We start from the raw sequence: 18711 nt of genomic DNA on the forward strand, positions 1-18711 counted from the left end.
AGGAAGTGCTGACACAGTGCTGTGGCACGTTGTAGTTCCACTGCACGTTACAACAGTCTATCACAAACATGGTTATATGATAGCTCAGTCATTTTGCCAGCTTTATTTTAGTCCTCTTGGACCGTCAGCTCAGCAGCACTTTTGCTTTATGCCTAACTCTGGTCCCTGCAGTGATGTTGTGTAAAGTTTATCTTGAGGACAAATTCAAAATAATGAACAACCTGTGTACTCTAGGTTCAGAATATATTGTATTCCAGTAAGCTGGTATTAATCCATTTTCTCTGTACGGTTTTGTGTTTTGTTTCATAGACACTACATTAACAGTATTAAGTGGATATATGATGGCATTTTCCACATTCTCAAATCCCATTAAAACAAATGGTAAATGGCCTGTATTTATATAGCGCTTTACTAGTCCCTAAGGACCCCAAAGCGCTTTACATATCCAGTCATCCACCCATTCACACACACTGGTGATGGCAAGCTACATTGTAGCCACAGCCACCCTGGGGCGCACTGACAGAGGCGAGGCTGTCGGACACTGGCGCCACCGGGCCCTCTGACCACCACCAGTAGGCAACGGGTGAAGTGTCTTGCCCAAGGACACAACGACCGAGACTGTCCAAGCCGGGGCTCGAACCGGCAACCTTCCGATTACAAGGCGAACTCCCAACTCTTGAGCCACGATCGCCCACAAAAGTTAATACTTGTCTACAGCTATTAAAAAACATTACAAACTACATTGTTGCTCCTTCATTATCTGAAAAAGTCTGTCCCAGATGCTGCTGCCTTAACAGTCATTAGAGACTACTGCTGCTGAATATGGGCTCCGTAAATGCACAATTTACTCCCACTACAGTAACATTTCCTTAAAACTACAATGCCTAGCTTCTTTCTTAATTATCTTGCCTTTGCTAAAAATGACAAACATCATCTATTTTTAAATGTCTTTAAATGCTTTCATTTAATGTTTATATGTATATATATGTATGTATGTATGTATGTATGTATATATATATGAAAAAAAAAGATTTAAGTCTAATTTAGCACGTTAAGGGCTGATGTTTGGGACAGCAAATTTAAAATAAAAAAGAGAGAAACATGCGTATTTGGAAAGGTTACCAGGAGAAATTAATCTTTTGAGCATTTTACCAAAAGACTTTGGAAACCAAAGTGGAAATGTTTGGCCATAATGCACAACACCACATTGGATTAAATTGCCTGATATTGACTGTCCAGCATGGTGATAGAATGGCCACATGACCCGGACACCTTGCCACATAGAGTTGACCATGAACTCCTCTGTATGCTATAGTATTGTAGAATCAGATGTGAGGCCATCTGTCCAACAGCTAAAGCTCGGCTGAAACTGGATCATGCAATAGCATGGTCAAAATTCAGACCCCAACCTGTATGAAATTTTGCATTGGGGCATTTACAGAGCTGTGCATGAATAAATACCTGCAGACCTCAATGAACTGAAGCAATGTTGTAAAGAAGAGTGGGCCAAAAATCCTCCATAGTGATGTGAGAGACTGCTAAAAGTCAAATCATGCAATCATCATGCATTCTGCATTTTAGCTCAGTTCTTGTGAAATAGATAATGATCCAGTGTAATATGCCATGTGTTGTTGTTCATGTGAGTTTCTGTTTAAATGTAAAACCTCATAAGAACCAGATGAAGTTTTTTGTTATGTCCTCATACATAAAACCTACCTAGCATACTTGGGTGCAATGCAATGCACCTACTTATTAGTGCTACAAAACAAGCGTATAAATCGGAAGAATTTAACTCATCAAAAAGCTTCCAAAGGGACCAGCAGCACTGTGGCTCAGCAACTGGAATAAGCAGAGGTGAGGCCTTGCAGACAGCAATCGGCAAAGAGCTCCCCGTGTACTGGCACACTTACAGCAGACACACCCCTAACTTGAAACCCTGACAAAAATCTGAGAAAGCGATTAAAGACACCCGGTGGTTATTTAACAGGGGCGGGGTGGATTAGGTATAGAAACCAAAGATATTTTTATGCAGCCTGAAATCAGACGTTTAAGCCTGTGGGGATTGACTTACTTTTGGAGCCAGCCACAAGTGACACTTAAAGTAACTGCAGCTTTGGCCACTTTATCATTGCTTCTCTTTTTTTTTTTTTAATTTTAGCACAAGAGATCGGTGTTTGGAGTGCTAAAAATAACAGCTTTAAATAGTACCTTAGTTAGGTTTAAAGTGTTGCTAAACCGCTGTATCTGAACACATTGTTCTCGGCTATGTCAAAATGCGCCCTGTTCTTTTTTATTTGTGCAATTTGTGCATATTTGTGCCTCCAACCAAACCTTTAACCCCCGCTGTCCCCAAAACTTCACTTAACTTGGCATGCATGCCACATGAGAACTGACATATTTAAACAGATATCTGGAAGATTCATGGCTTGCATTTTCATTAAAATGTCAAGCCCTTTACTACATTAAATTGCCTATTTTCCATTTTCTTTCCAAAAACCCTCCCGGTCACTTCCAGTCCTCCCACTTCTGCTGTATTCCTAGAAGGGGCATGCAGCCGAAATATAAACACGTCTCCCAACTGCAGCTGATTGACACGATATGTTGATTTTCTCATTGCTGACACTCACTTGAAGACATTTGAAAATAATAGCATATTCCAGTCTTAAAGCAGCTCTGCACACGTCACGAAACGACAAAAGGCAGAGGTGTGTGTATGTGCAGGTCCTCGGGCTATTTCACTGCTTTTCATTAGTTAGTATACCCTAATATGTCTTGGAAGTGTTTGCCCCACAATTCATTTGCACTTCTGCAACCATAGCTCAAGGAGAGTTTAGACAGTATGGTGCAAAATGCATTTAGATCAAAACACCTAAATTCATCTCCAATCCCATAATTCCCACCACAGCCTCAGTGAAATCCAGTCGCTGCGAACACTCAAGATTAAATGACCTATTTGTGTTTATAATTCACTTGTTACTGATGTTGCAGACCAGTGGTTTCCCAATTTCCTCTACCTGCAGTTCCACTGTTTCTCGCCCTCAGCTGCTCATTTCACCTGGCAGTACGGGCATAATGAAGTTTCAAACAAAATCGTACTTTGTAAATGGAAAATATTGTGGAATTAATTATAAATGACTGGTGCAAAATATTAAAAGGACTGAATGAGGCAAAGAGACGGATTCAGATATTATTATTTAATAGAGGCCATTCATTGGGACACCGCGCCAGTAGCTACACTTTCATATATTCACTGACAACATAATATGTGCATTGACTTTTCGGGCCTCACTGGTGCCTTTCTCTTTCCTCAGACTCCCTTAGCCTTGAAGCACTTTATGCTAAGTTAATTTACCCAAATATATCCGCGGCATCACGGCAGCCGCCTCAACATCAACAACTTTGTTAATGGAAACTTGCTGATCCATAAACGTTTGTGCCGCCACAGACTTTTTGCTGGGGGGCAGCTCACGTATGAATGTTAAAAACCATACAGATCGATGAGGGGCATTTGCAAAAGAGGCATAAGGTGTGTTTAATTATAACTGCGTCAGGGGTTTGTGGGTGTGCGCATGCTGCTGGGGGTGGTGTTGCCGTTTAAGCTTCAGAAGCAAGGGGGGTCTGGTATTTAAATAGGGTCACTCCTGGGCCTCACCTTGCAAGTGTTATGCTATATTAAATGCCACTCATGTTAAGTGTGTTGAAACCCTCCTTTGATGTAGTCAAGACATAATATAAAGGTTAAATTGAAAAATGTCCCCTTCCACAGCGCAGGAACATGCCATGATTGATCTCTCTTGTATAGGAAAGAAATGTTAGGCAGACCTGTTTAGTTAGGCCTCCTTTAAGTGTATGAATACAATATGCTGTAATAAGTGAGTGGATTAGAATTTAAGTGTCAGTCAATCAGGATTTCAAAAGGTCAGTGAAAACAGAATTTGCAAAATGCAGGCTGAAATTAGGTTTAAAATAACTGAATTCCAGCAGAACAGGCTTACTTGACAGCAGACACTTATCATAGTTGGGAAACCTTAGCTATTACTAATTACATTAGCAATGGTGCTAATCTAGTGCTTGTTTTTAACCCTTAAAAAAACATTTAAAAAATGCATATTAAATGTAAGCAGGTTTTGAGTGTACATACAGATAAACTGACCAATTAAAATGGACAGAAATCGGTGTCACGGATGCCAACAATCTACACAATGACTATCCAATGATCATCCTGTCTCCTGATAGGGTGTAGCATGTTAGCACGCTAACATTTAGCCTACTTAGCAACATAAAACTACGGAATACAATTATTATTTAGTGGGTATCAAAGCAATAAATGGAATATAAAATCAAGTTAAGTTTTTTTTAAATAGTATATGAATCAAATTTAAGTGTATGAAATTGGGTATTTGTAATCTGGATTTGTTTAGAACACAAAGGATCCTGAAGCTAAAGCTAATTTGAGTCTAGCACTTACTTATTTACACCTATATGTCTTTCCGTGGTTATACTAAGGCCTGTTTGTAACTAAAAGAAAGACATTTTTTAGAGAGTTCACACGAGATTTTTTGAAAAAAAAGAGAAAAAAAAGAAAAGAAAAGATGCTCAAAAATAAATGTTTTTTTAATCAATATAAAATTAATTTGAAAAATGTTAACATTTCAACCAGAAATGTAATATACTTATTATTATGTTTTTACATGGATGTTAGAGCTTCTCTGATCAGATCAGTTTTTATGTAGAAAATAATAAGATAATTTATTAATTGAAGGTATTAAAAAATACCTATATTAATAAACAAAATATTTCAAAATATTTTGGGGATTAGTATTATTATCATTATTGTTATTTTATTTTTGGGTAGGGATTTCAGATTGAGCTGGGGTGTAAATAGAGAAAAACAAATTGTGTAAGCCACATTAAAGGGTGTAAAAAAAAAGGGAAACGCTTCAAAGAACAAACCATACAATTTTGGGTTTTTTTCCCCCTTTATATCAACTTTTGATCTGAACATAATCCAATAATTTCCTTTGTCTGATCCATTTTAAAGTAGTTTTACACACATCATAATTGTGCTCACAATTTCTGTGTATATACAGACAGACAAAAATCTATAAATGGTAAATGGCCTGTATTTGTATAACGCTTTACTAGTCCCTAAGGACCCCAAAGTGCTTTACACATCCAGTCATCCACCCATTCACACACACATTCACACACTATAAACCTAGTCTATGTCAGCACTAGACACCACAGACAGTATAATGATAATATCCTTTGCTGAAAGTTCAAAGTTAATCTCTTGGATGAATTCCCACATGTATTCTTAGACTTTTCGTTTAGATTCCACCACACAATACTGTACCTCCTTATTTTGTTTCTGCATTTACATTTTCAAGTAAAATTCCTCTTGGAATTCCTGTCCTCAGATGTCCTTGTACTTCCCAGTTTTAGACACAGACCGTGATGAAATAAGTTTAATGTCTGCTTCCCTCTCCTCTTACAGAGTCCAGAAGTGCAGGTTCAGGTGCTGTGGCTCCAGAACGTGTATCGGCGGCCCTGGGGGCCCTATATGCACGGGGCCATGGGAGGATCTAAGCCCAGACAGGGGCGGATCTGGAGTGGATAGGATGTAGTCAATGCTGAACTTGATCTCTGACTCTGGTTTCCCTTGCTGGGTGGGGTTAGGGATAAGGTGGTTATGTTGGGGACCGGGTCTTGGTCTCTCGGGGTTTAATGGGCAGAGGGTGGATTCGGGCTCAGGACGTCGAGCTGAGGGCGTGTGCTGGTTGCTGTGGCTCTCCAAAGAGTGGAAAGGGCTTTCTCTGGAATCACGGAGGCCAATTTTCATGTTTCTCCGGCGTCTGCGACGGCGAAAGTTGCCGTTTTCAAACAAATCGAGCATGGATTCACAGCCAGTGGCAAAAGTCCAGAAGTTTCCCTTTCCCTTCTCATTGCCCTCAGTCCGAGGAACCTGCGGAAAATAAGACAAAATATGTCCTTATTTACTATAATAATAATAATAATTATTATAATGATAATTGCAAAAGTAATTCTGCTGCTGTAATAGAAGGAACACATCTTCTGTCCTTTATCAGGAAAGTAAAAAATATGTATACGGAAGCTTCTTAATCATGACAACAGAATTGAATAGAACTAAAACCAATGATACAAATAACTGATGATTTCTTTCTTGAAAAAGCCTGATGGAAACTAAAAATCTGTGTGTGAGATGCACCATTTTTAGTTCTCCCTGCACGCTGTGCTGTGGGTCCTTACCTTGATGAAACAGCTGTTGAGAGACAGGTTGTGTCTGATGGAGTTCTGCCAGGCTCTCTGGTTGGATCGGTAGTAGGGGAATCTCCTCATGATGAACTCATAGATGCCGGACAGAGTGACCCGTTGGTCGGGGCTCTGCTGGATAGCCATGGCTATCAGAGCGATGTAGCTGACACACAAACACACACGCAAACTTTCATTAGGTGAAACATAGTAAGACGAAAAGAGGCAATCAAATGGGGAGAAGAAAAAATATTGACAATATTTTGTCAATATGTAAAAAAAAAAAATTCAATATATTCAATATTTTATCTTTGATATTTTATCTTTCATATTTTATCTTTGATTTTGATTTCATTTATTTTACAAAGATCAGAAAGTACATAGATCCTCTACTTGACCCTTTTTAGCAATGATTCTGTTAAAACAACAGTAATTTATATTGGAGAATAATAGTACTGTAAGCACCAATCATAGAAGGCTGTGAGCTCAACAAGACAAAATATAGTTTGTTTTTTCAGCGGTGCTGAAAAATAAATTTAAAAAATCCCCAAAAAAGAAGTCTGGTTTATTTTTCTGAGAAACATTTTGAGTATTATAATGAACTTCACGTTAAAGTTGCAGTTCTAGTTAAATTAAACCAGGTTATCATCAGTTTTGTGTCAGATTCGTAGCACTGGGGAAATAAAAACAACAACAAAAAAACACAAGGCATTTTTCTAAGTAGCATTTTGTCTAACGACCTATTATTAAACTGCTTTTCTATGACTTTACATTGTAAAGAGAGACAAAAAGTCCCACTGGAAAACTGAACTGGACCTAAATGTAAAATATGTCTTTTTGTGTGTATGATTGTGTGTATAATGACTAATACACAAAAAATGGGGGAAAAGAAAAAGATTTATTAATAACCCTCCATACCTGTATGCCGGTCTGCACATTTTCTTCTCTTCGTCCGTGCTGGAAGAAGGGTATCCGTCACCATCGTAGTTGAAACAGTTGAAGGGGTAGTGAGAGTTGTCAAACATATCTACACTTTGACAAGTTTGACGTGTAATCCGAGGTGTTTGGCTCCTCTGAGTGTCCTGGCCAAGGCCCAGCAGCAACACCCTGTCCTGCTGCTCTGCTCTGCCACCATGCTCTGCTCAGCCGTCTGACACTCACTCCGAGCCCTGCTGATGATGGCTGCCTCCAGCCCCCCCTCCCTCTTTCCCTCCCCTCCTGGTCCCAGCTGCTCTCCAGGAACTGCTGCTGATCTCGAAACTCGCAGCCTCCTCTTACGAGGTCTTTGAACCCTTGCGACCCTCCGTTGTAACACCAGTATTTTCGGCAACCTCTTGAAAAGAACGCTTTTCCCCACCTTTCTTGTTTTTATTTTTGGGTCAGGGCCTGTTTCTAAGCCAGTCCCCTACCTCTGATCGCCGTTTGTTTACACACTCTGCTTTAAGTGGTGGGTGTAGCACTCAAAATCTATGCAAACTCAGATGTAAATCATGCACCTGACTACACTGCAACAGTGTTGCTACAACACAGAGTAGTAGTTGACTTTTCAGAATAATGACTGGAGACTTGAAAGCACATGAAAGAGAATTATAGCTAAGGAGTTATAATATATACTATCTAAACTATATATTATACAGCAGAATGTTTCTCTGTATCAAAACTTGCACTCTACCTTTACCCCTAACCTCCACTCAGTTGTCCTGCATCTGGACACAGCCAGAGATGATGGATGCCCTGCAGGGTATTAAAATCTTTCAAATTTACACTCCCAGATTTTTCCTTGTAATCTCCAGCCCCATCTGACACAGACAAGCGGCATCTTGCGGCTCATTTTGGAGCAATGATACATATTCTCCATCACTTATTAGCAGACCAGTGTGTAAAATAAAGTTTAAATGTAACTCACTTCCAATCATGTAGGACAAATCGACAGCTCCTGGTTGGGGAACTAGTAAAGTGCAACTTTAGGTTTTCAGGTGAGCTTGGCTGTGTTTACTCCCTCCTGCGCGCTCACGCAGAGCCGCCACGTTACAGTGAGAATAACGTTGCTGTGAGCGAGACTCAGAAGAGACCGTCAGCTGTCACTGCAGCTTGACAAGTCTTGCGACTCGTACACAATCATATAAAATCAGTGCAACCTTCTGCTAAGCTCTTGCTGTGCTGATGCAGTCCACCCAGCCTCTCGCTGTACCCGGAGAGAACATACACAGGACAGACTGCTCCTCTCCCCCCTCCCCACCTTCAGCAGGATTCTGGGTGGTCTGCAGGGCTCGAAGGCCGCCTTCATGTTTTATTTTGCTTCTTTTTATAGCTTAATCTCTCCAAATGTACTTAAAACAGCAAAGCCCAAATCAACAAACAAAATCCTTTGCATCTTTGTTTTCTTTTTCTCTCCGTTAACTCTTTAGGGTGCATGTGTGTGTCCACTCTGGCAGACTTTTTAGCCAACAACGGGAAGTATTGTAGATGCTATCTATAATGTTCTTTAATGGCCATAAATTGTTTCCGTGTCTTTAAAACAGGGAGATGTGTATTCTGAAGGGCTCTTAACGGGGCAATTGGAGCTCTCCTGTGGGGCGACAGAGGCCGGGAAAACAGCCCCAAGGTCCGCCAAGCCTCTGTGTGTGGCCTTTCTGCTGTTGGAGTCACATATAGGTACGCTGGTGCGTACGCACAGACGTTAAAGCAGTGCTTGTGTTTATTTCTGCCGGCTGATCGAGCAGCTGAAAGGTCAAAACCGTGCTTAATTTTCTTGGAAAAAAACGTTGTTCTTTAGTCTTCATCCACAAAAGGATTCACAGTTTTGAAGTGAAGGTAAAAGCAAGATTAACCCTTGACAGTCAGTGTAAGGTGCTGAGCAGCAGATGCCAAGGCGGCACCTTTGTCTCATTAACAAATGTCCTTAAGCAAGTAAAGATATTGCTCTAAAACCTTTTTAATGTCCCCTCGTGTTTTTTTTTAAATTGTATGACTGATTTGAGCTCATTCAGGAGTAGAGCCAAGAAGAAAACGCAGAGCAGTTCAAACATGGCTGTAAACAGGACCGACGGAAGAAAAGGGGCGCAGAGGAGGAGAAGGAGAGGTCACAGTATCAGGCTGGTTTGAACTGAGATCTGATAAGCACCTCGTGGCTCGCTCCCATGACTAGGCTTCCTCTGGCGTCCTGTCTGCGGCCGGCCGCGGTGATTACGGCCCTCAGTAGTTCTCCTCTGGTCACTCTCTGTCCCTCTGATGGTTGTCTCAGATGCAGCTTCCTCCATTCATCACTCTGTCTGCCTCGTTCTGCGTATCTGCGTGTGCGTGCATGCATTTATGTAAACCAACCGAAGAGCCTTTCCGGGGGCTGTTCTGTGAGGAAAGGTTATCAAAACACAACCGTGCACTGGGAACTGTAAACATGGTTATGCACAGATCTGAGGCTGAGGGCCATTTTCTTTTGCACTGCACTGTGCAGCCATCCTCACTGAAATTTTGGAAATAAATAAATATTTTGTTGTAAATAAATAAATAAAACGTCATTGAAAGAAGGGTTAAGAAGAAGACAAAACACACACAAACACACACTTCCCCGCAGACTTGTGCTCACACACTCGCTATCACATTTATTTCCCTATAAGATAATTGCCTCACACTCAATTTGGGGCTTATGTGATCACAGAGATCTGGTGGCTGTAACAGCCTAACATCAGTTTAGATGCTTATAAACACAAATGCTTGGAAGTGATTTTATTTTATTTTATTTTTAAAGGAATAAGGCGATGGTAACAGCCTAATCCTCTGTGTACAAGAGGAAGACAACATGATTCACAACCAGGAAGGCTTTTTCCGTGATGATGTGACAAAGAGCATCACTATCATGAGCCTTCCTGCCATTAAAGATCTACCTCCAGCAGTGCCTGCGTAAGGCCCACAGTATAATCAAGGATCACAGCCGTCCATGTAGCACACCAGCTATTCTCAGGCAGATGGTACCCACCCACCCCATGTACTTTCAAGAATTTTTAATTATTGATTATTTTTTTAAATGTTATTTATCTGACTTCTCGCTACTTTTCTCATCTTAGCTTTTAAACTCACACTGCTTTTGTTTTTTTTATTTTTTTATTTTTACCTTGACTCGAGAGCCGAGTTATTATGGTTGTAACTGCTTTCACTGACGAGCTGTGCCCCTCCAAATACACGTCACCAAAGTGGACTCCTAAAACATGTTTGTGATGCATGTTGAGCATTTATTATTATATTTTTCAGAATTATTGTTGCCAGTTAAATGACAGGGTGCTCTGTGTTTAAATGCATTTACAAACTGCAATTATCCAAATATAAAACATTCCCTCCACTCAAAGTTGGAAGGAGGACACTAGACACAAGTGGGAGTTTGTGGGGATTGATTTCTTTTTACAGCTCGCCTCAAGCAGCATCTAGCGCAGGGGTGTCAAAAATAAGGCCAGTGGACCAGAATCGGCCTAGCCAAGACTCAAATCTGGCCCACTGGACGTCTTAAAAATTTGTATGACGATATACATTTTTTCTACAATAGGAAATTCGTTTTTTTACATTGAGTTTACAGTCAAATAAATCTTACACATGTATTTATGTTTTTTACAATTTAAGCTCAAAGAGTCATGTTGATAGATTTCATTCATTAAATAGAGCAGCATTTCTTTTGTGTAGTAAAACTGAGATGCGCTGCTGAAATTGCACCTCTTTTTTATATTGAGACGTTTCAGGGATGAAATATACAACTACACTTGTTTACACTCACAGAACTGTGTTTTTACTGGTCTGACCCACTTAAGTGTTTGTGGCACTTGATGTAAAATGAGTTTTACATCTCTGATCAAGAGGAACTGCAATTTACCCACTTCTGCCTTGGCTTCAAATAAATTTACTAACTTTCACAGGTCTCGCAAGTTTGGGGAAATGTTTGGGGCATTTTCAGGTAAAGTACCAACCAAGGAACATTTGCACATTTGTAACGAGTTCTGAAGATTTTTAAATGTTGTTGAAGCACATTATGTGTTTCGTGTAACATGAAAAGGAACAGAAATTACTCCCACAAAACCAAAGGATCCACATTAAAGTTGAACGGGCCAAATCTAATCCAATATCCTATCCTAACTATCCTGAGGACTGAAGGTCAGAAGAAAAAGAGAGAGCTCAGAAAGCTGCGAGGCACTGAGACGGATGAGGAGGTTCACTCTTCTTCTCGAGCTGAGTCAAAATGATCTGGCTCACTAAAAAGAGACGGAAGAGTGCTTGCATATGATTTGTTTAATGACATTTCACATTACGTTGCTTGCTTTGCTTTAGAGAATGAAAAAGACACATTGTTACTGTCAGGAAGAAGTGTGTACGGAGGAAAAAAAGACTCAAATTATGCTGATTTTGTTTTATTGCACTTTTACCATGATGCAAAGAAATTCAAGATAAAATCCACAGAAACGATGAGCGGAATAAAAACAAAAAGAAAGGAAAAAAAAGAAGCATTTTCACTTCAAGGACACCATCTAAGGTTCTCCGTTGATCCACCCATACATCCATACACACTGTACCGCCCTGACACAGGACTATGGAAACTTAATAAAAACCCCTTATGGAACAGATGGAGTCAGCACACATATGTAGACCTCTGTGTCTTATCTATAGCTCGTACCCAGGAGGAGCTTAACCCTTTCTGCTATGAATCCAGACATTCAAGTATTTCTATCATTGCACAGGCACTAGATTTTTCCTAATGTAATATATTAAACTTTCAGCCAGTGACTGAATCATCGACACCAACAGTTAAGCTATGAGCTGCTGGTAATGAATGAAATATACATCCTGAAAAATAATCTCTCCACAACAGCAACATCTGGACATCAAATATATATTACAAAGAAACATTAGTGTCACATTTGGCTTTTGGTACCGTAACTCAAACCGCATGTCTGTTGCGCTGAAGGCAATAAAGTTGGGGGAACAAAAAAAAATTGTAAATGCTGTAAACACAGGTGGCAATGTGTGGTGCCTGTAAAATGGGACTGCCAGTACCCGGCAGCTGGCCACCCTCTTTGCACGTGCTCAGGTTGCCCTCTTGTGGACAAATTAAGGAAATTCAGCTTTAAGACAAAGAAAAAAGGAAAAATATGTTACTGATTAGTATTCATTTTGAACAATAAATAATAAATACTCTCTTAAGGACATGTAACATTTATGGGCAATAATTCATGGGCTAATCCAGGAGTAAACCTGTACTCCACTCCAGTCGAATATTTTTCATCGTCCAACTATGAGATGCTGAAACGGCTCAGCAGGAATAAAGTTAAAAAATAAAAATCGCAGCAAATCAATATCATTTTCATAATGACAATAACAGGAAGTCCCCTTCTACCTCTTCCAGCCACCCTGATTGGTTAACCATGACGCTTGCAATATTCAACAGCAGGTAGAAACACATAATTCAGCATGTGAAGAGGAGGGGGCCGGATTCTTTTACGAGTCCCTCGGAATTCACTGAATTCAAAAAAACGGGTCCTGAACCAGAAAGGCGAGAGAAGGCGTCCTTTGCAAGACTTTAGCGGTTTGGTTGGTCGGCGGGGTCGGCTGTGGTGGTACACTAAACTCAGGGTTGGATTTTTCAAAGGAGTCTAGGTGGTGGGTTCGGTTCTGCTAAGCCCCGGATCGGTCCAGAAATCTTCAGCATGTCTCGGGCATCAGTACAGTTACAAGTTATTGCACTGTTCTTTTTTTCAGTGCTATCCAGCAGGCGTCCTCTTCTGCGCAGCCTATTACCTCGGGCAGGTGGGCTTTCCTGTAAGTTCAGCAGAATTTAAGCCCTCGGAGAAATTAAGCACAGATGGAGTTCATCTGCGTTACAGGATTCCAGTTCAGTTTAAAGGTAGACTGGGTTTGGTCCGTCCAGCCTCAAATCTCCAGGTAGTCAGTCCAAGTCCTGCCGCCAAGCGCCCCCCGCGGCAGCTACCTCCTTCTCGGGCCGTTGTGGGCGTGGTCTGTCCCTTGGTATCCCTGGAGGTCGTCCTCCACCACGTAGCTGTATCCCTCCTTTTCGATGCAATCTGACAGCACATTTAGCACCTGGTGACGAGAAAACGCCAAGCTTTTAGTACACGGTGAGCTTTTTTGTAACCACTACGTACTGACTAGCTTTTCCAAGAACAAGAGCACAGTGACACCACTCTCAGACCTCTGTGGTACTGCTGATGACTCGTCAAAGAGCCGAGACTTCCAGTTCGTGATCTCTTATTGTTTATGAATGAAAAGAAACGAGGGAAAATCTGGGATTAAGAATTTGAGACTGCATTTAAGCAAATGTGTTCCTCTTTTGTCCTCCAAACACACTTTCTACTGGTCAATGACTCCCGGAAATCAAAGTCTTCAGTCACTTCTAGCTGCTGAAAAACATTAAGTAATTATCAAATGAATGTGTTTACTGACTGTTTATAGTTTCAATTTATTACATTCAATAGACAATCCCAAGCAAACTGCTTTATGAGTGTGAAGCACTGACCTGGCGCAGTCGTCGGTCCATGGCGTCCAGATGTGGCTGGATGAGGATGGGAGAGAGGCGGTCCCTCACCAGGGACTCTGCCATGAGCACAGACAGCTTGTATTCTTCCTTAGCCAGCAGCTGCAGTCGCAAGTGGGTAGACTTCCTTACCCTGCAGAAAGAGAACAGCCGGGGGAAAAAAGAGTCAGCGCTGCCACACGCTTTACATCTCTGCCTCTGCTCAGCAACACTCACACCAAAATACAACAACACCCCACGTGCACCTTTACTAGCCTCATGCAGATTATAATTTTTAAATAGGTTTTTTTTCCTTCTATATTACACTATCCTTCCAGAACTATCAAAAATGAAGACCTCACCTGCAGCACTGGTTCAGTGGCACCAGGATGGACAGCTCATCATGCGAGTGTTTTCCAAAGCTGGGATGGAAAAGCATAAATAAGTGTGCAAAATGGGATGTGGTTCCAGATTTCTGTGCATCATGTCCACAACACCTGATATTTATTTTTTGTTTCACTTATTTGGTTTAATTTGAATGGCCAGAAAAAATTAAACATAGCCTGTTACGATTTTCCTTAATTTATGTGTATACTGTTGCAATGGTGGATGCTCACATTTCATATACGAGCAAGTTTTAAATATGAAATCAAGTCTTATGAGCCAAAAGACGAAACTTCAAAGCGATATAAATTTTTTCAGCTTACGACAGTTTTTTTAAATTACATTTTTTGTTTTTTATGATGTCATTGAGAGCTGATATCCCTTATTCCTTATCTCAGATATACAGCGCTGTTTGTGGAGCTCCAGAGATGCTAACAGTTAATTATGCAAAGCTGCTCTAGTAGAGTCCAGAACTGAAATCATGGTGTCATAAATTAGTATAAGGACTTTAAACATCCATCCATTTTCTTCTCCTTATTCAGGGCCAGATCGCAGGGGGCCACAGCTTAAGCAACGAAGCTCAGGGCGTCCTCCCGATAGGACATGCCCAATACACCTCACTCTAGAGGCAGTCAGGAGACATCATTGTTAGATAGCCAAACCACCTCGACCGGCCTACTGTGAGACCCTCTCAAATGACTGCACAACCTCAAACTAAGTGAGAGTTCAGCTGCCCTTTGGAGCACGCTCATTTATGACGCTTGTATCTGTGATCTCATTATTTCGGTCACTACCCAAAGCTCGTGATCATAGGTGAGGGTAGGAATGTAGATTAACCAATAAACTGACAGCTTTGCTTTTACGCTCTGCTCTCTCTTCACCACGATGCACCAGCGCAGCGTCTGCATCACTGCAGCCAAGCCCTCCTTCATGAACAAGACCCCACGATACTTAAACTCCTCTATTTAGAGCAACAACTCATCCCTGACCCGCAGCGGGCACTCACCCATTCTAAACTAAAGCTGCACTGACTCACCCTCTGCCATTGTCTAGATGGATGATGAAGGTCTCATTTCCAAACTTTTCAAATGTCTCATAATGGTGGCGATCCATGTTTCCTGTTAAGAAAGAGGAAAACAAAAAACAAATCAGCTAGTGGATGTTATGATATATGAGTAATATACCTGCTTATAAGGCTACATACTGTATAAAAGTACAAAAAAATAAAAACCACTGATGGCAGTAGAGTCGTGGATGATAACGTTCGCTCGACTGAACACTAAACAATCCGACTTTTCGGTGTTGGTAGAAAACTGATTCTCGTCTTATGTCAGACACTCACCCATGAGGAAGTCAAAGATGGTCATGTCCATAATGTCCAGCAGTCGTGTGCCGCTGTCATAAGGTGGAGTCTGTTTGACCTCCTCACAGTAGTCTGGGTCCACCTCCCATCTGAAGAAACGTTTAATACTTTTAATTTTTTTGCATCTGATTTGGAAAAATGTCTTTTAAACCCATTTCCCTTTTATGCTATGTACTTTTAGATCTAAGCGTTTTTTTCCTGCGTCGTAATAAGATTGAAATTAATGCTGTATAGCCAGCATTGACCTCTTGCACAGCTCTTACGAATTCATGCTGCTGGTAACTGTCAGTGACTTCAATAAACACCTCCTGATGCAGTGAATCGCTCAGTATTTGCTTCTACTGAACGCGTGCGAATGCAAGAGTGTCTGAACACGGGATCGACGTCTTACTCTGCCTTCTTCCGTTTGTGGTACGAGCGTCTCCATGGGTTCCTCCAGGTCTTGCGTTTGGCAAGGGCCAGATCCGGGAGGAAGGCGGCCAGAGATCCTTCTATCTGGTCAGGTTTACCACACAGAGCGTGCTCAGTGGAGCAGTAGTAGGAACACTCTCCATAGAAGCACACATTGTTGGCTAAAAGTCAGAAAAATAAAAGCAAACACATTCATATACTAATACTCTGATCAGCCACTCAGTGCTAAATACTTAAAGAGTCACTGCACTCTTCTTCTCTTTTTGTCAGTCGGTCCACATATATTTAAAGACCATTTTCCACCCGATTGAAATTACCTGGGGATGCTCGCTGACCTGTATTAATTGCTGAGATTGTCAGTAATTTTAATCCAGTGACAATTTTGCTCGTGTATAATATGTAAAGCTGCATTGCTAATTAACTGTCGTGCTTTGGCACAAGGTAAAGTCCCCTGATAATACTAATCCCATGCAAATGAATATCACAGCAATTCAGGCCAAAAGACTTGCTCTACATTATGATCAAGGAGGTGCTTGATTTTTGCTGTGCTTTTGCATTTTTTGAGGGGGGATGTTAAAAAATCTTTCAAGGTGTTCTTCTGACATCAACAATTCAGATCATCAGCAGACGTTTGGGAAACTGCACATGGACACGAGCGGTTTTTGGAAGAGAAGCTAAAAATAGTCTAGATGTGTACCTGGTGAAATGAAGAAGGTCCTCCAGAGCTTTTTATCTCGTGTAACATCGCGGATCTCTTTTGTCATGTTAGCTAGTCGGCCGGCTACAGGAGGGACACGACGGAAGTCCAAGATCCTACAGGATGGAGACAAATACTCAGGGTCATTTGACTTCAGTGGCAGCCCACCAAAAAAGTATGAAAGCGATGAGTGCACGCGTCCAAACAAAAGATGCATTAACCGTGGTTATTTGGATCTGGACCGTTCGTCAACAGTGTTGGTAGTTGCAGTAATTGCAACAAGACACAGGTCATTATTTTAACCTAATGTTTCACTCTATGCATGGACTATAATAATATAAGCAACAACTGAGTCATAATTGAGTAAAATCTAAAAGCACAAATGTGATTTAGTTAGTTCAACTTTTACTGTCAAACATCAACCTACAGGCCAGAATAGGGCTGCCAAAGGATACCAGATGACCCCTCCCTTCATTGTCCTTTGAAAATCTGCAGTGTATTGAACTTCTATGTGTGAACAGCAGCAACAGGGACCAGCTGTTTGTAATGCAGAAAAGCTTTTTCACACCAAATGGGAGGTGAACTTACAATCCCTCACTTAGAGGAATCACTACTTCATCCGTTATGCCACTGGAGCGAAATACCTGTACTGTCATAGAGAAACCTTATGTGATTGAACCTCACTACCAGAAGGGGGCACTGTGACACAAGTACCAGACAGTTAAGTCACATGCTGGTAAACCTCCCTGTGGTTTTCATGTGGCTGTGGTCCTACATTAAGCTATTTTTTAACTTCAGTGCAGCTTTTTATTGCCTTAATATGCTGAGAGATATAAGTTTCCAGTGCATTCTAATCTATTTCTGGGTTTGTGTTTTTGCATCATTTGACTGGAAACCAGCCCAGATGCGCATTTGAGAAAGGTTTAATATGGCGTGAATGTCTTCCTGCATGTATGCAGCCACCCAACTACAGCACCAGCATGGGCTCTTTAAAAATTGATACCTCTGACAACACCTAATGGCCAAAGCCCGAGGGCAGGGAGACACGAGGAGACAGACTGATTAAATGAAATGAAGGCGCGGGAATGAGAGAAGAGAGATGCAGCGATATGGGAGAACAAGCCCATCATACAAATGATGCCATCAAGTGTGTTGGCGGGTGCAGTGACACAGACACGTGCAGTCTCTTTCCTGCTCTCTGTCAAAGAGACAGAAGGACACAGGATGCGGTGTTGTACGGTGCTGTTTGGCCTGCTGGGCCTGGGCTTGCTGCCATGCTAAAGGGAACAGCTAGTGCTGGCTTCTGCCTCTTTTATCGCTCACACACATTTTCTTCCATCTTCGTCCCCTCTGATAAGCCCAATTCCCACAGTGCCCATTTCAAACTTGCGTTATATTTAGTTTGGGTTTAAGAGAACCTGCTAGAGCCATGAAATGAACAACAGTGGGAATCGCTGCTTCCCATATTCCCAGCTGAGAAAATGTATAAGACCCAAGTGGGTCTCGTGAGATTGGGGCTTATATGGTTTAATATTTTAAGGTCACATTTGGCCTTGTATGACTTTAAATCTGCTGACTAGCTAATGCAGCACTTCCCAGTTAAATCCAATCACATTATTAATGATGCCTAAAGCAGTTTAGCCCATATAGGAAAAGTCATTGTCAGTGTTGGTGTGTGTATGCGTGTGCGCGGCTGTGCTAGTGATGCTTTAAAAGTGCCTGTGCGTGTGTGTGTGTGTCTGTGGGCCCCCCTGGGAGGCAGTGTAGCCTCAGCCTCTGCACCAGCAGCAGCAGCTGCAGCTCTCTGGACAGGCTCTAATTTAGAACAGACAAAATAAGGAAAAAAATTAAGCGCTGCTTTTGGCAAACCCTGCCTGGCTTATATTTAGAATGGCACAGGGCCTTTCGTGCCTTTGGTTTCCTCTTCTTCCCCTTAACCCACACATATGCTGGAGCATATTTTCATGTGTGTATGTGGAGAGGAGGACCAGATGTGAAGCAGACTGGTGAAGAACGCCACTTCTAATGCAATTCCAGATGAACTGTGTCATTGTGCCTAAAGGAAAAGCAGATTCA

At 41.4% G+C, this 18711-nt stretch overlaps 2 protein-coding genes across 2 annotated transcripts in view; both read right to left on the reverse strand.

Moving 5' to 3' along the window:
- Nucleotides 1-4980: 4980 nt before the first annotated feature.
- foxl3 (forkhead box L3) lies at nucleotides 4981-7341 on the reverse strand. The gene is made up of 3 exons (XM_085283367.1): nucleotides 7192-7341; nucleotides 6271-6439; nucleotides 4981-5965 (listed from the first exon to the last, which is right to left on the reverse strand). The coding sequence occupies exons 1-3, from the start codon at nucleotides 7296-7298 to the stop codon at nucleotides 5492-5494; spliced, it is 750 nt and encodes a 249-aa protein (XP_085139493.1). The 5' UTR covers nucleotides 7299-7341; the 3' UTR covers nucleotides 4981-5491.
- Nucleotides 7342-11647: 4306 nt separating this feature from the next.
- fam20cb (FAM20C golgi associated secretory pathway kinase b) overlaps nucleotides 11648-18711 on the reverse strand; it is a 56803-nt gene continuing 49739 nt past the window's right edge. The window contains exons 5-11 of the mRNA XM_085284010.1: nucleotides 16636-16751; nucleotides 15919-16099; nucleotides 15507-15616; nucleotides 15201-15282; nucleotides 14143-14202; nucleotides 13784-13934; nucleotides 11648-13350 (exon numbers count right to left, since the gene is read on the reverse strand). Coding sequence (XP_085140136.1) covers nucleotides 13234-13350; nucleotides 13784-13934; nucleotides 14143-14202; nucleotides 15201-15282; nucleotides 15507-15616; nucleotides 15919-16099; nucleotides 16636-16751 — 817 coding nt within the window. The 3' untranslated portion in view covers nucleotides 11648-13233. The remainder of the gene's footprint in view (nucleotides 13351-13783; nucleotides 13935-14142; nucleotides 14203-15200; nucleotides 15283-15506; nucleotides 15617-15918; nucleotides 16100-16635; nucleotides 16752-18711) is intronic.

Source organism: Mchenga conophoros, linkage group LG8 (genome assembly GCF_057382185.1).
Source record: "Mchenga conophoros isolate Kocher_MC1m ecotype Shallow Benthic linkage group LG8, M_conophoros_male_GT1.1, whole genome shotgun sequence".
NCBI lineage: Eukaryota > Metazoa > Chordata > Actinopteri > Cichliformes > Cichlidae > Mchenga > Mchenga conophoros.

Coding starts and splice junctions, on each gene's coding strand:
- foxl3 (XM_085283367.1), bottom strand. CDS start 7,298: ATGTTTGACAACTCTCACTACCCCTTCAACTGTTTCAACTACGATGGT. Junction 6,440..7,191: donor ATGTGCAGACCGGCATACAG/GTATGGAGGGTT, acceptor TTTGTGTGTCAG/CTACATCGCTCTGATAGCCA. Junction 5,966..6,270: donor TCAACAGCTGTTTCATCAAG/GTAAGGACCCAC, acceptor TATTTTCCGCAG/GTTCCTCGGACTGAGGGCAA.